General features: G+C 37.3%; 6 protein-coding genes, 1 long non-coding RNA gene and 2 pseudogenes across 10 annotated transcripts; 4 read left to right on the top strand and 5 right to left on the bottom strand.

Moving 5' to 3' along the window:
- Positions 1-151: 151 nt before the first annotated feature.
- Positions 152-1,235, bottom strand: LOC125210443 (glucan endo-1,3-beta-glucosidase, basic isoform-like). Its single transcript, XM_048110000.1, has 2 exons — positions 1,186-1,235; positions 152-1,104 (listed from the first exon to the last, which is right to left on the bottom strand). The coding sequence occupies exons 1-2, from the start codon at positions 1,223-1,225 to the stop codon at positions 152-154; spliced, it is 993 nt and encodes a 330-aa protein (XP_047965957.1). The 5' UTR covers positions 1,226-1,235.
- Positions 1,236-2,868: 1,633 nt separating this feature from the next.
- On the top strand, positions 2,869-4,842 carry LOC125216689 (pentatricopeptide repeat-containing protein At5g66520-like). Its single transcript, XM_048118448.1, has one exon. The coding sequence runs from the start codon at positions 2,931-2,933 to the stop codon at positions 4,779-4,781; it is 1,851 nt and encodes a 616-aa protein (XP_047974405.1). The 5' UTR covers positions 2,869-2,930; the 3' UTR covers positions 4,782-4,842.
- On the bottom strand, positions 4,816-7,080 carry LOC125216690 (pyrroline-5-carboxylate reductase-like). 2 transcript variants are annotated; one of them, XM_048118450.1, is made up of 8 exons: positions 6,951-7,080; positions 6,192-6,423; positions 6,028-6,076; positions 5,842-5,933; positions 5,680-5,752; positions 5,478-5,598; positions 5,297-5,402; positions 4,816-5,209 (listed from the first exon to the last, which is right to left on the bottom strand). In XM_048118450.1, the coding sequence occupies exons 2-8, from the start codon at positions 6,387-6,389 to the stop codon at positions 5,021-5,023; spliced, it is 828 nt and encodes a 275-aa protein (XP_047974407.1). In that variant the 5' UTR covers positions 6,390-6,423; positions 6,951-7,080; the 3' UTR covers positions 4,816-5,020. The 2 variants fall into 2 exon arrangements, with proteins under 2 accessions (XP_047974407.1, XP_047974406.1); XM_048118449.1 differs by having other exon boundaries at positions 6,985-7,070.
- A 3,330-nt stretch (positions 7,081-10,410) lies between these two features.
- LOC125212307 (putative methyltransferase DDB_G0268948) lies at positions 10,411-11,769 on the top strand. The gene is made up of 2 exons (XM_048112433.1): positions 10,411-10,669; positions 11,013-11,769. The coding sequence occupies exons 1-2, from the start codon at positions 10,520-10,522 to the stop codon at positions 11,652-11,654; spliced, it is 792 nt and encodes a 263-aa protein (XP_047968390.1). The 5' UTR covers positions 10,411-10,519; the 3' UTR covers positions 11,655-11,769.
- Positions 11,770-12,952: 1,183 nt separating this feature from the next.
- Positions 12,953-13,652, bottom strand: LOC125215923. Its single transcript, XR_007175322.1, has 2 exons — positions 13,511-13,652; positions 12,953-13,370 (listed from the first exon to the last, which is right to left on the bottom strand). It is a non-coding gene; the product is annotated as an uncharacterized LOC125215923 (long non-coding RNA).
- On the top strand, positions 13,162-14,266 carry LOC125215922 (putative methyltransferase DDB_G0268948). Its single transcript, XM_048117505.1, has 2 exons — positions 13,162-13,338; positions 13,424-14,266. The coding sequence occupies exons 1-2, from the start codon at positions 13,162-13,164 to the stop codon at positions 14,075-14,077; spliced, it is 831 nt and encodes a 276-aa protein (XP_047973462.1). The 3' UTR covers positions 14,078-14,266.
- A 368-nt stretch (positions 14,267-14,634) lies between these two features.
- Positions 14,635-15,553, bottom strand: LOC125210442 (annotated as a pseudogene).
- A 2,461-nt stretch (positions 15,554-18,014) lies between these two features.
- LOC125215921 (nuclear intron maturase 3, mitochondrial) lies at positions 18,015-22,114 on the top strand. Of its 3 annotated transcripts, none has more exons than XM_048117501.1 (3): positions 18,015-20,506; positions 21,328-21,462; positions 21,642-22,114. In XM_048117501.1, the coding sequence occupies exon 1, from the start codon at positions 18,182-18,184 to the stop codon at positions 20,432-20,434; it is 2,253 nt and encodes a 750-aa protein (XP_047973458.1). In that variant the 5' UTR covers positions 18,015-18,181; the 3' UTR covers positions 20,435-20,506; positions 21,328-21,462; positions 21,642-22,114. The 3 variants fall into 3 exon arrangements, with proteins under 3 accessions (XP_047973458.1, XP_047973461.1, XP_047973460.1); XM_048117504.1 differs by having other exon boundaries at positions 21,328-21,492; XM_048117503.1 differs by having other exon boundaries at positions 21,328-21,497.
- Positions 21,814-22,016, bottom strand: LOC125217269 (annotated as a pseudogene).
- Positions 22,115-26,060: the final 3,946 nt, after the last annotated feature.

Here is a 26,060-nt window from a genome sequence, read left to right as displayed (position 1 = left end):
TAACGTAAACGATGGAAGATGCTTTGGTACATCCCAAAAGCTACATATGCTAATCATGAGATGGATAGGGAGAGAAATTAATAAGCAAACTTGCGTAATGTGTTATAGAAACTTGAAGAAATCAAACACAATACACTTTTCATTACACATTTTATGCAATAAAAGATACTTGATATTTAGGGACATTATTAGGAAGAAAGATTCCCCAATGCTTCTCAAGTTCAGGAGTTTTCTGATTCTCATCAATGAGATCAAAAATGTAAGTGTCCAAAGGCTTCCTTGGCCTTCTAGGAGTTCCCCTTCTGACACTCTTGTACAAATTTGAGTTATAAGCGAATGCATTGGATACGGTAGTCGCTGTCCCTCCGGCCGAGGGCCACCCCGTCTCCGTCACCACAACCTTGAGGCTCTGCCCACCGGCCTTCTCGAGTGCCGCGTGGACCGAGTCGACCATGGCATGGAATAAGTTTTGGTATTTGTATGGTCCATCCCTAACCACAACCGATTTAGAAGTAAACAATGCATAGTCTAAAGGAATATTGGTGGGGTCACTAGCATATGCAAAATATGGATACACATCAATTAGAAAAGAGCTATGTGTTTTGAGAAGAAATTTGATAATTGGATCGATGAAGGATTCGCGGAATTCGGGTTGGAATGCCCCGGCCGATGGAGGGTAGGATACCCCGATAACCGACATGCTTAGGACAGCGGAGACCTTGATTCTCCGAAGCCTGGCCGTGGCCAGGGCATCGGAGATGCGTTGCATGGCTGTCGGAATGTAGGGTGCGATGTTGGGGTTGTCCGATGGGTTCATCTCGTTTCCCACGGAAATGTAGCGGAAGTTGACGTATTGGTACTTGCGGATGTTGTTTTGGATCCAAGATGTGGCGACAGATGGATCTGTCGCGATGCCTTGGATCTCGTCATTGGGCACCCCAACGATGACGGAGATGTTGGTGCCTTGAAGTGCTTCGAGAATTGCTGGATTAGGGTTGTATAGTCGAATGTTACCAATGTTGTTACCCTTGATTAGATTGACGATTTCTCTTGGTGGTCGTAGATTGTCGCCAAGGGTGCCATAGCACACTCCTGTTCTAGCATCTAAATTCATTTACCAAAAAAAAATTAATTAGTAGTTTATTTGATTTTTCTATAGAAGTTGAGAAAGGGATAATCATAAACCTGCCGTGTGGATGCAAAGCAAGGCTATTGCCATTAGCATAAGGTGTTGTTTTGATGATCTCTTCATTGTGACTAGAATTAACTAAAATTATTTGTGACCACTTATTTATAGTGTTTGAGAAAGGGTGGAGCCTCATTTTAAAGACCATTAAAGTTTATTTATTATACTTTGCCATTTCTTAATCGTGGATATTTACATTGGATACGTAGCCACATTGTCAAATGAGTTTTTTAGAAAAGAAGTTGACCAATTAAGTAAATATTAATTCACAATGAATGTATCGATATCCTTATACCGTTATTTTAACTTCATCAATTAATAGTTCTCCAATTCTGTCTTAAATTTATTCATATTCTTATACCGTTATTTCCTAAATTTTTTTCTTTCATTTTGATTTTCCTTTTTTGCTTTGTTACTTGTTTTATTTTTTATGTTTTTATTATCTGAATTAATTTTAATGTTAAGTACTAAATATCCTCTTAATTACTAAACTATACGGCAGCATCCCTATTCTTTACGCATCAACTCATAAGTTCAATATTCTTTATTTCATTATAAATGAACTATATTTTTTTTAAGCATCAATTCTCAATTAGGTAATTGAAATCAACAAAATTAATTTGTAATTATATTAACTTGGAAATAAGTCCATTTTAAGCGTATGGTGATTATATAATATAGTAGTAGTAGTAGTAGTATATAATGTTGCATCTTGATAGTCCAAGTGTGTTTTTAGGTACAATGAATCTTGATTAAATTAGAAATAGATATAATAGTTAGAAAATTGGAGTATTATTTATTTAAATAAAATAACACTTTTTGCATTTATTTTTCTATCAGTTATATGATTAATGTAACAACAAAATAACTGTGAAGCATTTATAAGGGTAAAACAAATATCGATTTATTTGAAATTTCAATCTCCTAGAGTGAGTAATTGAATCTAAAATCAAGTGATACCACCAACGCCTCTTGTTTTTTCACTTAATATAACATGAACGAGTCAATTAATTCATTTAATACAAAAACCTATTCTATAAAGATGAAAAAATCGAGACGCAATTAGTTACGTTGAATTTAAAAAAAAATAATAACAATAATTTAAGAGGCAGCGTTCCTAAATTAAAGTAACTTAGGAACGCTTCCATTTGCATGATCTAGTTAAGACACCAACACCAAAAACGATTTCTGAAGTATTTGTGGTATATTTAGAAACACAAATTAATGTCCTTATTTTGCATTAAAAAAGTTCCTTAGCAGTGTATTTGTTAATGATTATTTGTATTAAATAAGTATACTTATTGAAATGTTAATATATGGTTTGCCTGACGGCTCCATAGCTTTAATGATTTCCAGTTGATATATGGTAGTATTTCATTCGTCCGCCAATAGGATTCCTATTTTTTTCATTTTAGACTGTCCGCGAATAGGAGTTTGGATTGATTAATATTTCCACTCATTTTCCTAATAAAATTAAATAATATTTTAAAATTCATATTGAGTCAAAAAAATTCTTTTATTCATGAATGAAAGGAATAGAATTCTACTTAGTGGTTTATATATAGGCATTTTGTTGATTAGTTATAGTGTTCTTGATATTTTGTACTACTAATATTTAGAATATTAAAATAAGCTGTAGTTATGATTGTAGGATGTCTTGCAATGGGAGAATGCCTGCAATTTTTTTATAATTTGAGAATTACAATATTGAAACTACAGTAGTGTTTGAGAATTATCGGGTCCCATGTCTGCAATCCTTTCAACTCCATCCACAAACCCTCCCACCATATCCACCTTCAAGAATCTCGACTTCTGCTCAACCATGGCGGAGCTCAAGCAGCACCACGCCCAAATCGTCAAGCTCGGCCTCTCCTCCGACAACGACGCCATGGGACGCGTCATCAAGTTCTCCGCCCTCTCACAATCCGGTGACTTGCATTATGCACTCAAGGTTTTCGCTTCTTTGCCCCAACCAGATGCTTTTATCTACAACACCATCTTCAGAGGCTATTTACACGCACAATTGCACACACACTGCATCTCCCTCTACTCCCACATGCTCCAAAACTCCGTCACTCCGAATAACTACTCCTTCCCTCCCGTTATCCGAGCCTGCGCTGCTGCTGCCGGAGGCAGAAGGCAGGTGCACGCGCACGTGATCAAATTCGGATTCTCTCGAGACTCGTATTGCCAGAACAATTTGATTCGGATGTATGTCGGTTTCGATGAATTGGACGAGGCGAGGAGGGTTTTTGATGGCATGGAGAGAAAGGACGACGTTTCTTGGACGACGATGATCAGTGGCTACTCGCAATGGGGATGTTTGGACGAAGCGCTGCGTGTTTTTGAGAGGATGGCTACCAAGAACTCAACTGCGTGGAATGCTGTGATCGCAGCTCATGTGCAGAACAACAGATTTCATGATGCATTCGAGCTCTTTGATAGAATGATGGAGGAAAATGTGGAGATGGATAGCTTTGTTGCTGCTAGTATGCTCGCAGCTTGCACGGGGCTTGGTGCGTTGGAGCGAGGCGAGTGGATACATGAGCGGATGGAGAGTAGGGGGATCAGGATAGATGCAAAGCTGGCAACGACGCTCATGGATATGTATTGCAAATGTGGGCGTTTGGACAAGGCTGTTGAGGTATTTGATGGGTTGCGTATCAAGGGGGTTTCGTCGTGGAACTGTATGATCGGAGGGTTTGCAATGCATGGACGAGGCAGGGATGCAATTGAGCTTCTGAGGAGGATGGAGGCGGGGGCGGAGAGGCCGGATCATGTGACGTTTGTGAATGTTCTTGCAGCTTGTGCGCACTCGGGTATGGTGGAGGAGGGGAGACGTTACTTCTCTTACATGACCGAGGCCTATGGCATCACTCCGAGGATGGAGCATTACGGCTGCTTGGTGGATCTGCTGGGGCGGGCGGGGTTGCTGGATGAGGCTAGGAGGGTTATAGATGAGATGCCAATGAGCCCAGATGTTGGAGTGTTGGGAGCCCTTCTCGGGGCTTGTAGGATCCACGGGAATCTTGAAATGGCGGAGGAGGTAGGGCATCGGGTGATTGAGCTAGAGCCAGGGAACAGTGGGCGATACGTGCTGCTGGCAAATCTATACGCGAAGGAAGGGAGACTGGAGGATGTGGCGAGGGTTAGGAAGTTGATGAACGATCGAGGGGTGAAGAAGGTGGCCGGATCTTCCACGATCGAACTAGCTGGTAGAGTGTGTGAGTTTGTGGCCGGCGGTAGGGCTCACCCCGAGGCTCGAGAGATATATGCCAAAGTCGGGGAGATTGTGCGTAGGATTAGGGATTTTGGGTATGTGACAGATAGTGAGGGAATGTTGTATGAAGTAGGCGAGGAGGAGAGTGAGAATCCATTGCACTACCATAGCGAGAAGCTGGCTATTGCATATGGGTTGCTGAAGACCAAACCCGCTGACACGATTCGTGTCACGAAGAATTTGCGTGTGTGTAAAGATTGCCACGAGGCGAGTAAGCTCATCTCGGAAGCGTATGATCGAGAGATAATCGTGAGGGATCGGAATCGATTCCACCACTTCAAAGGGGGAGTTTGTTCGTGCAACGACTACTGGTGACCACTGTAGATGGGACGAGAAACAAGATCCTATGTTCGAGAAATAGTGCATATTAGTCTAATTCAAATGAATAGCTCAAATATTGCTATTGTTCTTCCTACTCAAACTGCTAAAGAAGATAAAATTTTATACCAATACAGCTAACACAGCTAACATCCTAACAAAAAAATAGGAGAATGAATAATAGAGAACATATGCTTGTAATGTGGGGTAAAGGCTTTGCAAAAGTTACCAGGAACCTAATTCTTAGAAAGCTCCTGGCTGCGCTTTGCAGCAGCGACGACCGCATTCATCAGAATGCCTCGAAAGCCTGCTTTTTCCAGCTCGTGAATCCCGGCTATGGTCGTGCCACCAGGAGACGCCACGTCATCTTTGAGCTGGCCGGGGTGTTTGCCCGTGCTTGTTGCCATTGATGCTGCTCCCAGTACCTGAACGATATTCAGATTGAGGCCGGGAGACTCGGGTCAGCCACTTTTGGCAAAGCAAAAAAAAATTGAATCCCCATATTACTTTACCATTTGAGAAGCCAGACCAAGTGAGAGCTCACGAGGTAGACCGGCAGCAACGCCTCCATCGGCTAAAGCTTCAATCGCCAAGAAGATGTATGCTGGTCCACTAGCACTGCAATCCAACAAAAGATCTCGACAATCTCAAGGCCACGATACACCAACACGTAACCAGTTCATACACGAGTACCTCAGGCCGGTAATAGCATCAAACAGCTTCTCCTGAGCTGTCCAAACTTTGCCAATTGCTCCAAATAAGTTACTGATTAATTCCCCATCTTCCTTGGTTGCTGCATCCCCTAGAGTAATAACTGTGTAGATAACTGTTATTTAGAATGGACGTATACACTTGCACGATACAGAGACAGAGAGAGACGAGGAGAAAGATATACCAGACGCAGCTACACCAACAGCAGCTGGGGTGTTGGGCATTACCCTAATGAATCGACTGTGACCTGCCCACTCCTGAAAACGTGTCAAACGATACGCAGGTAAAGCTCGTTATAGTTTATATACAAGTACAATAATCTAGCTCAGCAGTAAACTATACGAACCTGCAAATCTTTTAGCTTGACTCCAGCGACAACCGACACTAAAAGCTGCTTCTCTGAAAGAAGTGGCCTTAACTGCATCACCACGTCTTTCACTACATATTCGAACAACACAAGGAAACAGAGAGATTAGAGGAGCAGGTAATGGAGCGGATATCAATCAGCTAGCTACCAATTCAGAGAAATTACCAACTTGAGGTTTCACGGAGAATATAACTACATCGCTATCTTGGACTACCTGTTTTTCAGATATTGCCAAAAACAGAATAGAGTTACGACATTTCACTCTCCCGTTCAAGAAAATGAAGGGCAGCGTGGAAAAACACAAAAAATTCAAGCACAAGAGCGAGAACCTGACTATTCTGATCAAAGACTTTGACTCCAAATGATTCAAAGACTGAACGCCTCGCGCCAAGATGAGCAGTCCGGACTTGGGAAGCCGGCAAAACGCCTGAACTGACGACACCTCTGGCAATGCTCTCCGCCATTTTCCCAGCTCCAATGAAACCAACCTTGCACGATTCAGTCGGAATTGGCATAATGTTGGCCATTCTGGCTATGATCTAAGCAAAACCAACCTAAAACCTAAAATGTCACAAAAATAGGAAAAAAGTCATGAAAATCATAGCACTATTTAAAGGAATGTGAATCATGAAACATTACATTGGATTCAATATGCCATAAAGAAAACATCAAAACCTATGCCAGCCACCAAATCAAAGCATTCACAACTCACAACCATGACAATAAACACACTTGAGTTACTTACTATCTTGCTTATCATTAAATCACTAACTAAAGCTAGAGAATTGTAGAGACAGTTTAAGACCAACATAAACTCCTATGCTATTAATTGCTCATAAAAACCTAACTTTTTTTCTGCACTAAACATTTTAGAACAAATAAAACCTCAATCTTGAATACTCCACAATTGAGAAAAAAAGGAGATCTTGAATAGAATAATGACAAAAGGGATGGATAAAATGGACATCAGCGTAGAGCAAGGTCAAGGCAGTGATTCCTTTTGTAGCGTAAGAGATTATACAAATACTAAAACCAGCGTCAAGAAAAAAAATTCAACTGTCACAATGCGTAATTGCAATAATACTTACCTCAGAAAAAGGGAAATCAAGAATAGATAGATACCCTTTTAATTTTGTAGGGCTATGGACAGCCTTTGAGCGCCCACAACCAGCGTTTTAGCTCCGGCGGGAGAGGGTGACTTAGGTGAGTTATGGAGTGTGAAGTTGTCACTCTATATATGAACATTTCGGTTTATATTTAGGCAAAGCGTTTATCTCGCCAATGAACCCTGAACTTTAAAAATATCCCTAGACAATCTTGAACTAAGCGTTTATCTCGAAAATGGTCTTTTTTCACTGTTTCGTGACGAAAATACTCTTTTGGGGGTTTGGACAATTTGGTCTTTTTACATTCTAAATCTGATATTATTTCAGTTATGTACTAAAATCGATATTATTTCAAAATTTTATCATTCTTCTTCCCTTTTGGCATCCTTCACTTTGTTTCTTTATTTCAATATTAGATTTAATTTTATAAAATTAAATTTAAATTTCAATTTTTAAATATCAATAAATTTTTGTAATTATTAAAATTACTATTAAATAACAAATTAATAGTTTTAATCCATATTTGATAGTGTCTAATATTTAATAGGTACAGGTACGACGACGCTTTAGTTTTAATCAATATTTAATAGTTTTAATCATAAATAGATCATATAACACGATATAGTCAACTTCATAATATTTTTAGTCAAATTCTCCTATACATTAGATGCATATTTATTTCGGAATAAATCGTGTTATATGATCTATTTATGATTAAAACTATTAAATATTGATTAAATCTAAGGTTTCATCGTACCTTATTGATTAAATATTAGACACTATCAAATATTGATTAAAACTATTAATTTGTTATTTAATAGTAATTTTAATAATTAAAATTTTTTATTGATATTTAAAAATCAAAATTTAAAATTTAATTTTATAAAATTAAATCTAATATTGAAATAAAGAAACAAAGTGAAGGATGACAAAACGGAAGAAAAATGATAATTTTGAAATAATATCAAATTTAGTACATAACTGAAATAATATTAGATTTAAAATGTAAAAAGACCAAATTGCCCAAACCTCCCAAAACCCCCTAAAAGAGTACTTTCGTCACGAAACAGTGAAAAAGGATCATTTTCGAGATAAACCCTTAGTCCAGAATTGTTTGGGAATATTTTTAAAGTCCAGAGTTCATTGACGAGATAAACACATAGTTCAGAGACTATTTTTATAGTTTACTCTTAGGTAAATTTGGATCGAAAACTCAAGAACACCACCCATGCACCTAATAATTTTCGAAATGAATTTAGAAAACCAAAAATAAGGGATGATTAAAATATCACTATCATTAATTACAAGTTTGTACTATTATTTTGGTTTTCCATAAAAAAAATATATAAACTCATCCAAAAATTGAAAAAAAAATCATATTACTACTTTTATATTTCTACTTATTTACCATTTATAACTTATATTTAATTTTTTTATGTTACTTTATTCTCTTTTTTCTTTATATTCCCTCCATTTTTTAAAAATAACAACTTTTTCCATCGTAGTCTGTTCTTTAAAAATAGCAACTTTCAAATTTTCTATTTTAGGAAATCTTTACGCCCCTAAATATCAATTAATTTACCACTTATACAATTACAATTAATGACTTAAAGTGGATCTCATGATCCACTAACATTAATTCCATTAATTTTTTCTCTCCCTCTCTCAACTTTATCAATTTTTCTCTTCCTCTTTCTTACTTTACCATTTCCCCCTTCTCTTTCGTACTTTACCAAATTGTGCATTAAAATTCGTGCCGTTTCAAAGTTCCCTATTTTTAGAAAATAGAGGGAGTAAAACAGTTAAATATATATGGGACAATATTTTAACGCAAAACAGAATATGTGAACAGTCTCCACTCCTGGCTCTTAAAAATTGGCCTTTCACATAATCACAATACTTTAGCAAAGTAATCGAAAATTAAAAAAAAAAAATTGAAAACTTTATTCAAATTTTTTTGTGAAGTATAAATACTTTAATATACTGTATTGTAAGCACAAAATTCCACAAAAGAATTACCAAAAATAATAGCCTATGATATATAAACGCATAATATTGTTCAGTATATATCATTTTCCTTAATGTGTTTATACTTGATAGCTCCTAATTGGCTAACTAACATAAAAACAAAACTAGTTTTCTCTTGTTTGTTGGTGAAAGGGATTGATTCCAGTAATTCAATCATTTAGCATTGGGATCTACTCCCTCTCCCTCTGTCCCACCACGATATGAATTCTCTTTGATTTGAACACGGATTTTAAATATAAAGAAAACTAAATTGAATAAGTTAGTGGAACGTTGAATCTACGTATATATAGTTTTATAATAAAATGTGAGTGAAATAAGTTAATGAAAAGCGTGGTTTATTTACCATTTATAGTAGAAGTGTAATACAACTTTTATTAGGAGACATACTAAAACAACAAAATAAGACTTTTATTTTGGAATGGAGGGACTTCTAACAATAAGACTGTAACAATTTAATAAATTGAGAGTTCAAATTTTTGAGTAAAATATTTCCATGAAAAATAATTTATCTTATACTCCCTCCGTCCGTGAATAGGAGTCTCATTCTTATCAGACACGGGTTTTAAGAAATTTTAAGTAAAATGGTTGGAAGAAAGTTAGTGAAATATGAATCTCACTTGAATATATTAGTTTTAAATGATATGTGAGTGGAGTAAGTTAGTGGAATATATGGCTTCTTTGCCATTTATACTCCCTCCGTCCCCCATTAGGAGTAGTACTTTGACCGGGCACGGGTTTTAAGAAATGTAAAGAAAAGTTGGTTGAAAAAGTTAGTGGAATGTGGGACCCACTTTTTTATATTGGTTTTATAATAAAATGTGAGTGAAATGAGTTAGTGGAATGTGAGACCTACTTATCATTTATGGTAAAAGTAAAGTGCTACTCTTAATTGAGGACGGACCAAAATGGAAATTAGTAACTTTTATTCGGGGACGGAGGGAGTAGTAATTATGAACCAGGACTCTCATTGTGGAGGAACCAAAATGGAAAAATGAGACTCCTATTGCAGAAAAAGGGAGTAGTATTTAGCGCAATATTCTGTCCATCTCAAGCTATTTAAATTGTTTCTTTTGATCATGAAACTTAAAAATACACTAAAATCAAATTAACTAAGTATTATAAAATGAAATAAACAATACTATTAAAAGTGCATCAAATGAAAATAATATTCACGGATTATATTTGCATAATAATGCACTATGTAGCATAGCATTTGTATTTTTCCAAAGTCGACATATTTTAGTTGAAACTGTGTAAAAAGATAAAGGAGATGGAACATTTGTGGATTGGTAGTAGCTAGCTAGCATAAAGAGGAACATCAATTAGGATTAGTACTTATCGAATAAAGAAAAGATAGCATGCTTCTCTAGCAAAATAAAATTTGAACACAAATATCCACCTTATGTCATGAGAAAGAAACAAGCACGAATCTTCCTCTTCAAAAGAATCAGTCAAATAGTAATTGTCTATAAATATATGCTCAAATCTAATCTACACATATACAAATTAGAAATAGAGAGAAAATGGCAGAATTGTTCGTGAAGCAGGCAAAGGAGTATTCAGAGAGCCGACCAACTTACCCTCAACAATTATTCGATTTCATCGCTTCTAAAACCCCTTCCCACAATCTCGCGTGGGATGTCGGAACCGGCACTGGCCAAGCCGCCCTGTCCGTAAGTACTCGTTCTACAGTAGCAGAGTCATTTAAATTTCTTTTTGATAAAAAGTACTCCCTCCGTCCACGATTAATAGTCCCATTTCTAAATGGCGCGGGTTTTAAGAAATGTTAAGAAAAGTGGGTGGAAGAAAGTTAGTGGAATAGGGGTCCCACTATATTAGTTTTAAATGATATGTGAGAAGAATGAGTTAGTGGAATGTGGGTCTCTTTACCATTTATGGTAATTATAAACCGGGACTCTTATTCGTGGACGGACTAAAATGGAAAAACGGGACTCTTATTCGTGGACGGAGGGAGTAACACATTTTCTCACTTTTAATTTACCCATAATTGATCAGCTGGCTGCGATCTACGACAAAGTCATCGCCACTGACACGAGCGCAGCGCAGCTCGAATTGGCGGCGCCGCACCCGAACATAACCTACCGCTGCACCACCGCGGCCGTCACCACGGACGAGCTCCAGACGAAGGTGGGCTCGCAGTCCACCTTCGATCTCGTGGCGGTCGCGCAAGCCATGCACTGGTTCGACCGCCCGGCCTTCTACGACCGGGCCAAATGGCTCCTCAAGAAGCCAGGCGGCGTCCTTGCCGCTTGGTGCTACACCACCCCTGAGGTGGACGCCGCCGTCGACGCTGTCTTCCATCAATTCTACACCGTGGATTCCCGACCGTACTGGGACTCCGCCCGAGGGCTGGTGGACCGGAAGTATGAGACGGTCGAGTTCCCATTTGAACCGGTGGATGGGCTCGACCACACTGGGCCGGTCCGGTTCAACGCGGAGAAAGAGATGGATTTGGAGGGCTTTTTCACGTATTTGAGGTCTTGGTCAGCGTATCAGACAGCGAAGGAGAAGGGGGTGGAGCTGCTCACCGGCGATGTGGTAGACCGGTTCACTACGGCCTGGTCCGGAGATGGAGTGACCCGGAAAACCGTAGTTTTCCCGGTCTACCTCAGGATAGGGAAGGTCGGTTCATCATGATTCAACAAAGCCCAAATTTGGTTTATTTCAGTATTTGGTTTTTGATGAATAAAAATGTTGTGCGATATATTAACATAAAATTAAATTAATGAAATTGGTGTCTTGTTTCTGGAAATTGTGGTTGGTTTTGTAAGTAAAAGCGGAACTAAACAAATTAATAGGATCAATTTTCATTAAAGCTTTGTTATTAGTAAGACTTTCTCTCAACTCATTACATGATAAATAAAGAATAAAAATATCCAATTAAAGCCTTTGCCTGTTTTAGCTTTGTCACACTGCCAATTATTACGAAGACGCAAAGTGAACTGCTATTTTAGCTATATTTTTCAAAAATATATAACCAGCAAATCATTACTCTCAGTTATAACCGGATCAGCCGGTTCGACCGGTCCAACCGCGAACCGACAGAGAGTTCAGTCCAGTTAAGCCCTAAAACCCGTCATCACACCAGCCGGCCGAACCGGTCGGACCGGTGACTGGGAACCAGTTTTTTCATTTTTAAAATATTTTGTCAAAATTTGTTATATTGCAAGTACTTGAACACATGATCGCTCCTATAAATTGCCAGGACCTCTTTCACTCCACCACAAGTCCTTGATGGAGAATAATGAACATTGATTATTTTTAGATACATGAAATTTTATACACCCAATTACCCAAACTAATAAAATAATTAAATTATAATTATTATATCTTAAATTTTAATCATACTTACTAATAACTAAATTTTATTGTTACTTTTATAAGATATAGTATCATTCATATTTTTTTTTACATATTATTAGTTATAGTTTATTATTTATTAAATTAAATATTATTTTTAGAGTATTTTTTTATTTAAACTACCTAATAATTTTTTTAAATTTTTTTATGATATTACTTTTGCCACATACACTTTTTTGAAATAACATGAACTTTATCTAAAACTATTTATAACAAGAACTTTTATAATAAAAAATTATTCAATTTTAATATCTGAATACTAGTTTTTTATTCATATTATATCTAAAACTAATGATTTACAAGGTTTAATGTTTTTTTTACATGTTATAAATTATATTTTATCATTTATTATAACTTTGTGCATTATATATTTAATTTAATATATTTATAATAGTAGAACGATAAAACCATTAGTTAAACCGGTCCGATCGATTGAACTATGAACTCATGAACCAGTAGCTTCACCGGTTCGCTCACCGGTCCGATTTTTAAAACATTGGTTATACCAAACAAACGCAGTTATTTAATTACTCCCAAATACTACCAAACAATACAAGTAGTATTATAATAAAGAGTTGGTCAAAGATTGTAGTGGACTTATTGGTGTGTGGCTATAAAGAAAGCAGAAGACAAATCTTGTTTCTCTACTTTGACCAACTACACTAGATGAACCTTCCCCAGCAATGAACAATGACATTGCACCCACTACTACTACTATATTATCTAACACACATGCTTGACATTAATCTCACTCTTCCAATTATCACAAACACACACAGAGAGTATGGCAGATTTGTTGATCAAGCAGAACTCTGGGTATAATCCTAGTTATCAGTCAAAACAGTATTCTGGGGGAAGGCCTAATTACCCAGAAGAACTCTTTCATTTCATTGCTTCCAATACCCCCTCTCATGAACTAGCATGGGATGCCGGCACCGGCACTGGCCAAGCAGCCTGCTCAGTTAGTCCTCTCTCTCTCTCTGTCTCCTTTTCCTGTGTGTGTGTTGGGTTAGAGTTCTAAATGCATGCTTCATTGATGTGAACAGTTGGCCAAGTTTTACAAGAATGTGATAGCAACAGACATAAGCCCAAAGCAACTAGAATTTGCAGCAAAGCTACCAAACATAACATACCAATGCACTTCCCCAGGCATGTCCATGGATGAGCTCCAAGAGAAGATTGGATCAGAATCCACTTTCGATTTGGTCACCGTAGCTCAAGCAATGCACTGGTTCCACCTCCCTACGTTCTACCAACAGGTGAAGTGGCTTCTGAAGAAGCCCAACGGGGTGATCGCTGCATGGTGTTACACCACACCGGAAGTTAACCCTACAGTTGACTCATTGTTCCAAAGGTTTTACAACATTGATGCTGGACCTTACTGGAAATCTGGTCCATCCGTGGAATCACCTCGTGAAGTGGTGGACCAGAAGTACACAACCATTGATTTCCCATTTGAACCAGTAGACGGACTGGACCACAGTGGACCGTTTCGGTTTGACACAGAGAAAGTTATGGATATGGAGGGCTATTTCACATACTTGAGGTCCTGGTCTTCGTATGTAACTGCTAAAGAAAAAGGTGTGGAGTTGCTCTCAGACAGTGTGGTGGAAGAGTTCAGGAGGGCCTGGAATGAAGATGGCAAAATGCAAAAGACTGTCATTTTTCCTATTTACTTAAGGATGGGGAAAGTATGTTAAGCAACATATGTATTTCATATGCATTTATACATGTATACGACGAGCAATTGAACATGTTACCTGAATAATTTCAACGTGGACATGTAGCTGGTCGATGTGGTGCTTGTGCATGATGTTCATTCCTGTAATAAAGCTGTTATGTTTTGATTGCAAATTTCTGGAATAAGAAATTTATCCAGCTGCTCCTCATTCTTGTCATCCATGTTTTCAACATTGCCATCATAAACAAAAAACAAGTTTCAGAAGTCATTCTATGCCTTTTAATCAGATAATCACTAAAATCAAAAGAACAGTAAAGAGTGTGTTATGGAGAAATGAAAATGCCAAAGATGTCAAATAAGAGAATGCTCGATTATGTTACTGAGAAATAAAACATGGCCATGACGATACCGGATGAGTTTTCATCCTTGTTGGTCCTGATAAGTTGAATAGCAAGTCAAACTTTGCTTATAATGTGAAATGTATTTTTTCATAGATTTTCTCTATATAATTTATGGGCTATCTAGATACCTATATGTGAAATACTGAACTGTTCGTATAATTTGCACAATATACCTCAAACCATCAAGAAATCACAAAAAGATCTACAAAGAACCCCATAAGAAAGAAGTCGAGCTCAAAACAAACTCAGCCTTAAATCTTAATCACATCATCCCTCAGAAGAAGCAAGAGCAGACTGCAAGAAACTTCTTCCGCCGCAGCATGCTGCCTCTTCTTATCCTCAATAGACAATGCAGCCAAAGTCTTGTCCTGGATGAAATAGAAACCCATGATCAATCTATAATAGCTAGAATTATGCAGGGAGAAAAAAATGATAAGAGGGAAAAGGAAACTACAGGAGGCAAGTCTTGGTAGCTTCTCAATGTCTCGAGGATTAGTTTTGTTTTCTTCTCCAAGTCCTTCCTGTGCGCAGTCCTTTCCACTAACACACTATGACACTACTATCCGAGCTATAGCCCACGCGATTGAGCATTGTCTGGGAAAAATATATTGGAACTGAAGTTCATGATTCTCGTTCTGTTTTACTAGCTAATGGGCATTCCACAAATTAATAAATTGCAGAAAATAGTAGTATTAAAGTGCACCTACATATTTACATACTCCTTCTGTCTATTAAAAATGAAACGTTTTCCTTTTTAGGTTGTCCCATTAAAAATGAAACATTTCCTAAAATAGAAATAACTTTATCTCTACTTTTCCCTCTCTCTTCTTTAACTCACAAAACAACACTGCATAAAATCCCGTCCCGAAAAGCAAACGTTTCATATTTATTGGAAAGGAGGGGAGTACTATATATCTTGAGAAGTGAGAACACAAGACACTACATTAACCCATTTGAAAGAGGCCCGGTATCACCTACCATACCTTGTAATTAAAATACCGTTGTAGATATTGTCTCTCTTTTGATTCCATTATCGCCAAGTTCGTCTTCCAGTGTTCCACTTGAGCTTCACAAGGAGGTACGTCATCTTCCATTTGTGCAAGTGTTATGAAAAGAAAACGATATGAAGCACAATAAGCTTGACTTGCTGATCAGATAAAAAAAACTTGCTGATCATATAAAAAAAAACTTGCAGATCCACCTTATCAAGTATGTCAATCGTGCAATTGCCTTCCGAGTATAGTCAAGAAGTTCTTTGGACTCCTGTTAGACTTTGGCCCTCTTCTCTTCTACTGCTGTTTTTCTCAGAGATTGATCCGCCATTTCTACAGGAAAACTAAAGCATTTCTCGTAAGTTGGTAGCTCCTTATAAGATTATGGGTAAACACAAGTGTAAAAACCCACCTACTGAGTTCAGTATGCCAAATATTCAATAGATTAGCGACACAGGCAAGTACTTGGGCAGATGATACCACATTTGCCGGTAAACTCTCGTGAACCAATCCAACATGCTCTAGTATCTATCTTACCCTAACAGCTGCAATCAGCCAATCATATAAGGTGAACAAGACACAGCACAAAAACAATGAGGTCCACACAAACATAATGAAGTTAACAGTTATTTATGAAAAACGAGTTGCAGATGTGGCAATCCAGATGCATTAGTAGTACTCCCTCTGTTCCACGGAATTGAGCCATTTCATGTTCTGCGGTCGTTTTAGAAAAATGATAGTTAAAAGTAGAGCAAGAGTAAAGTAGAGAAGAGTATTCTCTACATTGTTCTCTCTTTAAATTTACTTTCTGTGTCTAAATTTGAACTTCAGGCCAAACCTTCATCAAAAAAAACAAAACAGTTAAAGAACAGATAAAGAAAATCCAGGAATTCAATAATCACACACTAGAACCATGAAAATGGGTTCCGAAACAGGACATTAAAATTGTAATTATGGTACAAAAACACACCAATTTTTAAATTTCTATGCTAACCTATTAGATTTTCCTAATTCCGTTTCCCCAAATACACATTGGGGAAATACATTGAAAACTAAACCTTCATCAAGTCAGTCCTCAAATTGAACTGGAAAATCAAGCAACTAAAACACAAAGAAAGCAATCTGAAAGGCAACGTAAAAGCTGAACCTTAATTGAATAACAATACAATAAGAATTCAAAATTACACAATGGTGCACTATATACATAAAAAATACCTGAAAATGAAGGAGATCGCCGGCCGGCTAATGATCTGGACTAGAGAATGTGAAGCTATCTTTCATTAAATTGCAATTTTCGCCTTCACGTCTTTGTATTTTGGCCATTCACACTTGAACTATTGATTAGCTAACGCTTATTAATACCACAGTCCATTTCCGTTTTTCTTCACATCACATTTTATCGTTCAGCCCATCTTCGACAGATCTTTCTCATTCCCACACACTATTTTCTAGGAGTATATTATTGATGTTTATTAAATAAAATAAATAACAAAATAAAATTATTAGTAAAAGTTATTCTCTCCTTCACATGACTAGGGGTCACATTTGGTGTGTGCGTGAATTTTAAGAGTTCTAAAAAATAGTGGGTTGCAACGGCGGATCAGAAAGGTCAAAGGTTGATAATAATGTTTTCCGGTAGTGCTCGGTGGACCGTCGGTGGCTGGTCGGAGATGTTATATGTGATGTCCTATTAGCATGATTGGCATTGAGAGAGGTAAGATTGTGACAAAACTTGGGACAGACCAATAAGTAAAATATTTCATTTTTGGACAGAGGGAGTACTATAGTACTTTTTCATCAAGCCTCTTAAGCAAATTAATGAAATTAATAATCAAATGTAATTAGTATGTTTATTTAATTTAGGGGAAATAATATTATGAATAAGAGAAAAAAATAGTGAATATACTAATTATTACTCTCCATCCCTAAAAAAGTATGAATTCTTTCTTTTTAGTCCACCCCTGAAAAGTATGAACTTTCTAACTTTAGAAACTCCTTTTCTCTCTAAGAGCATCCACAATGGTAATAGGTCAGCCATAGGCCAACCTCTCTCTCCCTGCCACGTTAGCAACACTAAAAATCCACCTGCCACATCAGCATAGGCCAACCATAGGCCAGCCGCAATAAAAATAATTCAAAAACAACTACATTTTACGGAATAAAATTTACGATTAAATTACAATGAGATGACCCATTTTTCATTTACAATATTTTAAAATCCTTTTCCGTCTATCACACTCTTATTTTATCAATTATATATTAAAATTTATGTCAAATCAAATGTTAATATGTTTTAGGGACAAAGGGAGAGTAATTAGAAGTACTACAAAGTTGAAAAAAGAAAATAGTAGTAGGAGTAGTAATTTTCTTATAGAAAAAGTAAAATATGATCAATATTAATACTAAAATTATGCTACAGTTTGTCGCTCAATTTCAATTGTTGTAATTTCTAAAGGCTTGATTTAATATAGGAAATATTATTATTAAAAATACTATAAGATGAAAGTAAAGTGGGGTTTAAATTAATTTGTAAGGTATGGAAACAGAAAAGTAAACCCTTCTTTCTTGTCCGCACGCCGCCGAGAGCTTCATATTGAGAATGGGGCAGAAGTGAAGAGACTGTGGGGTGGCGGCCGATTGAGGGCGTTTTCCGGCGGCTCTTTGGGGTCGGTCGACTCCACGCGACACCACCTAGCTCCGCCGCTGACAAACTCTCCTTCCGTCCAACAAATGCTCGCTAAGCTCCTCCGGCAACCCAGAGTCGCCGCCGTCAAGCGTTCCCTCTTCTCCACCCTTCAACTTCCACCACCACCTCTTCAAAACTCCGCCCTCAAATCCCTAGTCCTCTCCCATTATCGCCACGGCAAATTCCACAGCCTCCTCCAAAACGTCGTCGCTTCTCCCTCCCTCCTCCTCACCGCCTGCCACAATCTCCGCAACCACCATGCCTCCGACTCGCCGCTCACTCTCGATTCCCTCTCGACTCACTACTTCTCCCTGCAAGACCTCTCCTCTCAGCTCTCCAACAACTCGCTCGACGTCCAATCGTGCTGCGTTTCCGTCTCCCCCCAATCGCGGGAAGGTGAAGCCCTAATTTTGCCCAATCTAAAGCTCAAAGTTGTACTCGAAGCTGTTAGGATTGTACTTGAAGTCATTTACGATGACAGGTTCGTCACATTTTGCTACGGCGGCCGCGCGAATATGGGCCGCCACACCGCAATTAGGTATTTGAAGAGTTCGGTGGAGAATCCTAGCTGGTGGTTTACTGTTAAATTCGATGATCAGTTGTTTCAATCTAGACATGTTGATAACCTGTGCTTGATACTAGGGCAGAAAATCGATGATTGTGATTTGCTTGATTTGATAAGAAGGTTATTCGATTGCAGAATAGTTTCTGTAAATTTGGGGGGAATATGTTCAGGCAGAGGGCTGCCGCAAGAATGTGCATTGAGTTCGATCTTGATTAATGTCTACCTCAATGGATTTGATAAGGAAATTCAAGAAATACGCCTCAAAACGAATGAGGAGAATCCGAGGTTCAATGAAAACGAGCTTGCTGGCTCTGACTCGATTTTTCATAAGCCGTTGAAGGTTTTTGCTGTCCGGTATTTAGATGAGATATTGATAATAACAAATGGTAGTAAGATGATGACGATGGATTTGAAGAAGAGGGTTGTAAGGTTTCTAGATGAGGAGTTGGATTTGAAGGTGGATAGACAGGTAACCGTTATTCACAGTGCGGTTTCTGAAAAGATTGAGTTCATGGGGATGGAGCTTCAGGCCGTTGCGCCTTCAGTCATCCGACCAAGAAAGTCACAGAAGGCGATTAGGGCGCATAAGAAGCATCTAAGGCAGAAGCAAGTCAGGCTAATGGAGTTGAAAAATGCAAGAGAGAGGACTAGGAAGAAGCTGGGGATGAAGTTATTGAGCCATGTGTTTAAGAAGTTGAAGCAAAGCAATGGATTCAAATTTGATTTCCAGATAGAGGATGAAGTGAGGCAGATTTTCAGCACTTGGGCTGATGAAGTGGTGCAGGAGTATTCGACATCTGTGGATGAGAGATGGGAATGGCATCGGATGCTATCAGCCGGGGACTTCCTCTCCTTGAGGAGGATTAGGGATCAGCTGCCACATGAGCTTGTTGATGCGTATGATAACTTCCAACTGCAAGTGGACAAGCATTTGAAGCCGGTGAAAGCCAAGAGGGAATTGGAGGAAGAAGTGAGAAGGCGAGAGGAAGAAGAGGAAGAGAGTTATGCTCGAAGAACAGTTGAGGATTTGACGAGGCGGTGCATCAAAGTTGAGGCACCCATTGAACTTCTAAAGAAGGCAGTCAAGATGGTAGGGTTTACAAACCAAATGGGTCGGCCAAGGCCTCTCAGTTTGCTCACGGTTCTTGAAGATATCGACATTATCAAGTGGTACGCTGGGGTGGGCAGAAGATGGCTGGATTTCTACTGCTGCTGTCACAACTTCAAGAAAGTTAAGATTATCATAAGCTATCATCTTAGATTCTCTTGCATCCTAACTTTAGCAGAGAAGCACGAAGCCACCAAGCGCGCAGCTATGGGCCATTTCACCAAGGATTTGAAGGTATCCTATGCTGATGGAACTGAACAAGTGTACTTTCCTTCAGAAAGGGAGATCATAATGATGGGAGATAGAAATCTCTCTGATCCTAAGCCTGTAGACGACGCTCTGACAATGGCGTTGATCAGGTTGGCCTCGTATGAGCCTCATCACCGATGCACTGCTCACTTCTGCAGCAGATCAGACACGGCGTTTTACAGGATTCATCTACTGCAGAACCATCTCGATGTGGATCCATTAGATGAGAAATCTTGGGTTCGTGGAATGGGCGCGATCCATGACTGTCTAGAGAGGAAATGTGCTCCTCTGTGTGATCACCACATTAGTGAATTATACATGGGAAGATTGACTCTGCAAGATCTTGATTGCACTGCTTTTGTAGATGTAGACTGATTGTACAGTTCAGACTTAAAACGAGCATTTTGCACTGCCGAGATAATAGCAAAAGGCTGTGGGGTAATTGAGGTATGACTGGATGATCATATTGTAGCTTTGGTTTTCATGATTCTTATCTTCTTGCAGTGAAGTGTTGATGCAAAGTACTTTTCATTAATCTACTTTTATGCAGTTTCACTTATTTGTTGCGGTAATAACTTTGTATTTTATGAGCTGGCTGTTAGTTTTTGCACTACAAGGAAATTTAGAAACTTGCAGCACAACTAGGAGAATGGTTGGTGAAACCAGGATCTGTATTTATTTATTTATTTAGTTAAGAAAAGAAGGGAATCTAGAAAATTCTAGTTATTTTAGTATCTTTCTTGTCCAAGTTCAGTGTCTTCATTCATTGTTGTTTTGTATGGTTTTGTAGTAGATTGCTTTCTGGTGTTGAGTATTAGATTAGAGGTAGGAGGTGTGTTTACCATGATAGCAATTTAATTTATTTTCCATAAAAATTAAAGTGAAGGCATGCAACGCTTATATAGTAAAATGGCATACCATTTGGATGATTGACCGATATGCTCTCATGCGCCATACATGTCTAGCCAAATTGTTTCACTGGAATTGGTGATTCCTATATCCTGTATAGTTCATGATGAAACCAATCACCAAAAGTATGCAAAGTGTAGCCCCTTATGTATTGTTCAGTTAACCGTCTGTCTTTTGTTCTGATTGGTTACCGTACAACATGGAATGTGTGACTTTAGAGTTCAATCTGACCCAGATGATACCTTTTTTAATGTTGTAATTAAAGAGTTTCATACCTGTTTTTTTATCAGAGCTTGTTAGCTTTGGGCACTACCTTTCAGTTAACACATATCCTAAATAACGTGTTTTGCTTCCATCAGGTTGCTAAAGAAGCGGACTTAAGGGAGATACATCCTGGAGACGTTCAAGGTGTTGTCTTTCATGAAGCTCAGAGAGTCAAACCTGAAGCACATATAGCATTTGTTTCTTCCCATGAAGATCAAGAAATTCTAGAGGTATGAGCCTATAGAACAGATCCTGTTCAAGTAAGGTCTTGACAGCTATTCTCTACTACCTATTTTAAATATATGTGGTTTACTATCTATAAATTCGACGTGGGATAATGATTTTTTGTGCTAAATAGTTTCACTCTGTCAAATATTGTTGTGATTCTTTTCCTTTTATGGCCTTGTAGTTTATTGTTGTTTCCATATTGTGGGGGCTGAGGAAGAATCCGATGAGGGTGAATACACGAACTGGCACTCGAGTTTCTTTATCCGGTGGTTCTTGAACGCTGCATTCTGCATCCGAGGCTTCGCAGGATGCTCAGCAAAAATTAAGTAAATAAGATTTAAAAAAAGAAGAGAAGTCTGTCAGACAGCTAACCAGCCATCCCAGATGGAAATGGAGTCCATCCAAGAACGTTCATCTACTGCACAGTGTCCAGCTGTTAATCACGCTCAGGCTGGGCAGCCATGGCTCATGGTCCAAGCATGGTTTCCTGTCTCCTTAGAAATCAAGGATACAGAAGTACGAGCCTATAGAACAGATCATGTTCAAGTAAGGTCGTGATAGCTATGCTTTACTACCTCTTTAAAATATGTGGTCTAGTTTATAAAAATCCGATGTGGGATGAATATTTGTTCTAAATAGTTTCATTGTGTTAAAGATTGTTGTGATTCTTTTCGTTTTATGGTCTTTTAGTTTATCGTTGTTTCCATTTTGTGGGGGCTGATGAAGACTCTGATGAGGGCAAACGCACAAACTTACATTGTTGTGTTTTAGAACCCTAAAAAGCTTAACCTTGGACTTGCTTGATTTCGATGAAGTTATGTAACTGCTCTGGTTTGTAATGCTTCGTCCCTTGTCTTTGTGTTATGGAATGAAGTAATCTGTGTATGATCTTATGCTTGCAGTTGTATTTAGGAATAGAGTTAATCCTACTTATCGAACAACACCATTAAGGATATACCAGAGACACGGATGAATTTATGCCTGTTGAGATATAATGAATACATTCCTTCCATTACTTGACATTTCTTATATCAAGGAACTGCTTCCCGAGAATTCTATGGGTTTAGCTAGCCATAGACAAATAACTTAAAACAAATGAAGGAAAAGGCATGGTAAAGATGAAACAAAATGGAGAAATTTATCGTCTTCTTCTTCCTTGAATTCTTGATCCTTCTTGCTTGATTTGATTCTCGAACTCTTGCATGAGTAGTGGGTGAATTATGTGAGTAGTATAAGCTTATGAAGTGTTTCAAGATTGTCCAAAAGATGAGACTAAGGTCCTCAAAATCGAGCTTTAGGTTGAGAAGAGATCGAACTCTAAAATGTAAGAAATCAGGTCAAATCTTGCCCACTACAACATTTTAGCGGGTCACCGTGGATCTTTTGTTCCCTCGGTGCAATCCAACGAGTTGTTGGGTTGGATTTGTGCGAAGTCAGCGGGATCTTCTGGTTCCTCGGTGGCATTCAATCGGGTCATTAGGTTCCCACCCTTTCGAAGTCAGTGATTCACTGGCTTTTCTTGGTTCTTCGTGGGGCTGGCAGGTCGTGCAGATTGGGTCGTTATCAGGTCAATCCAATATTGACTCAACACAATAAGGCTAAACCTAAACTCAACCCCGAACCCAACCCAAAATCTTTAGATTCTTATTGGGTCGACCCAATAAAGATCCAAACCCATTAATTTCGTCGGATTCATGTTGGATCAAAAATTGCCAGCCCTAGTCCTTTCACCAAGCTTCGAGATGTTTGCTAAGTTAATCTCTTGCGAATTAAGCTTGGCATTGGGTAGCATTCTTTCATCTTTTTAATTATGTGAGTACCGCGTTCGTTCATCCCATATTTAGCATTGTTTGTTTCAATTTATATATTTAATTTAATTCTAAATTATAAAAAAGTGATACTGAAAATTTTAATATAGTGTAACATCCGTACGGATCATTTTGTATTTTTTAATATTATTACTTCCTTTGTGTCAGAAATCCAGTTGCCAGTGTTATTTGTCACTGTAATATTTTGAATAGTAGGGGCATTATTTCTTTTTTATTATGATATTGTTTGGTAAAGTAATAAATATATCCTGATCTCCGTAGAGCTAGGTAATAATATCTTATTGTACACGCCAACATATGGCATAATAAGAAAACCACTTTTTATCTGGTCCCAATTTTGGCTGAAAATAATTTGGCCATTCATTTTCCACAGTGGAAGTTAGCAGAGTGGGCCTATGATAAATAATTTAGTGACTCGCTATATTTCAAAATTTCGTATACTAGCTAAATATATAGTAACTTCTTACTCAAACAATCCTACTTAGAACGGAAGGAATACTGAGTGAAAAGTGAAAACTGTTCTATTCCACTTTTTGGGTGCATAAATAAGAAATTTACTTTAGAACGCTTCCTAAAATTAATGGTTCTAGTAACACTTGACATTTTGTGTACGTAAATTGGCCTAGGGAATAGTAATCCTAAATAGGGGTGGGAATATGGATATCGGGTATTGGATTTACCCGTACCCGACCCGATATCTGCCGGGTATTGGATACCCAATATCCAATTTTATTGGATTGGGTATGGGATTGGGTATTGAAATTTAAGATAAATCGGGTATTGGGTAACCCGAATGGATATTGGATATTACCCGAATATCCAATTTATTATATAAAGCAATTTTTAAATTATGTTTAGTTATCCAAACTCTCAAGTTTTACATATTGCATAACCAACTCATGCGGTTTTTATATTTTAGTTAATTATTTTGACTTTTGACTTTTATTATTGGTTGCTTCAACTATTTAATTAAATGCATAACTTTTATTATTTTACCTACGTATTACATAACCAATCCCCATAAATATAATCACATACTTTAAAATAAAAATGACCCATTTTTTATAGTTTTATACTACAAAATAAATGCAACTTAAAGATATTAGTCAATTTAAATATTTCTATATTTATATTAATATATAAAATTTAATTTTTTTTATTAGTTAGTGGAGTATTACTTATTAACACATGTAAAAATTCGGGTATTTGGGTATCTGATACATCAAGTATGGATATCTGGGGCGGGTATTGGAGTACCCGAAAATATATCGGGTCGGGTTTTGGATAGACATTTAGATGATTTTCAGATTTGAGTACCCAGTTTTTTCGGGTCGGATATCCACATATACCCGTATTCCCATCCCTAATCCTAAAGCCAAAAGATCTCGATTTTAAGTCCATCATTACACAATCTTTAAAAAAAATTTCATTTGTTTACCAAAAGTAATATGCACAAATCATATATGCACGGACTCCAATATTAATTAATTTATGTTGACAAAGTTATTTATTTTAAGGTGCATTTCTATCATCATCACGTAAATAAACAATATTTATTTTCAGGGGATTTGATACGGAGTACTCCCTAATAAAATGACCAATATTTACTTATTAGTTTTAAATGAAATGTGAATGAAATGAGTTAGTGGAAGTTGAGATCCTATTATCATTTATTTATGGTGAAAAATGGAACTTCTATTAGTTATTAGTTTTAAATGAAACGTGAATGAAATGTTAAAAATGGAATGAGTACTCTATATCATGTACTCTATTAAAATTGAGAGCCATCAGCCATGTATATTGCATTAGTGCATTATGATGGTTGTTATAAATCGTTAATTTCTCCAATTTTCTGGTATGAATTTAATAGGAAGTAAACATTATAACTGAATACACAGTAATTATATGTGTACCTTAATGTACAACTTGAATTTTGGATTATATTTATTGAACGACAATGTCATTTAGAAGTTAGAGATGCATGTAATTTCGTATGTAACACAAAAATTAACTATCCCTACATAACTACGTACATTGGATAGGAATGAGAAGCCTCAAAATGTTTAGTTTCTCCCCATACTATTTCTTCTTTATTTTGTAGAAATTAATTGGTCAAGCCCTTCAATCCCTTTTTTTGCAAAGTTTTTAGAAAATATATAAAATAACAAAAAAATTGCTACAGTGATTCTCACCATTTCTACCCTGGAGTACTTCATTAATTAAAGTTTGTCCTTGACCATTGACCTAAATTATCGCTAAATCATACTCCTACATGTGACCTAATTAAACCCAAAAAAGAAAATACAGAAAAAAATAGCAACTTCATTCATATACATGTACTCACATTGCAAAGCAATTAGGTATTAGACCAAGGACTAACCACATAATTATTTTCCCCATTTTCATTTCTCTTTTAATACTACTACTCATTCGTTTCACAATTCCCGTACTACACTGTCCATAAAAAGCAGACACGTCAATTTTATTGCATAATTCGTAAATTTATAAGAAAAATATGGTGAAAATAATGGTACTATTTATAAATGGTAGGATCCACATTTAGAATGATATATATGGTTAATATTTGTTTAAAATTTTCCATATTTAGAATTCATATAATTTTGAAAGACACAAACATAGTAAAATTAGTCTATTTTATTTTGTGGACGAAGGTAATAATATTAGTACCTTCGTCCCCTAAATATTGTCGACCCGGCACGAGTTTTACGAAATGTAATGAAAAGTAAGTTGAAAAAGATAGTAGCTTGTGT

Source organism: Salvia hispanica, chromosome 3, assembly GCF_023119035.1.
Source record: "Salvia hispanica cultivar TCC Black 2014 chromosome 3, UniMelb_Shisp_WGS_1.0, whole genome shotgun sequence".
Lineage (NCBI taxonomy): Eukaryota > Viridiplantae > Streptophyta > Magnoliopsida > Lamiales > Lamiaceae > Salvia > Salvia hispanica.
This window is presented reverse-complemented; position numbering and strand designations above follow the sequence as displayed.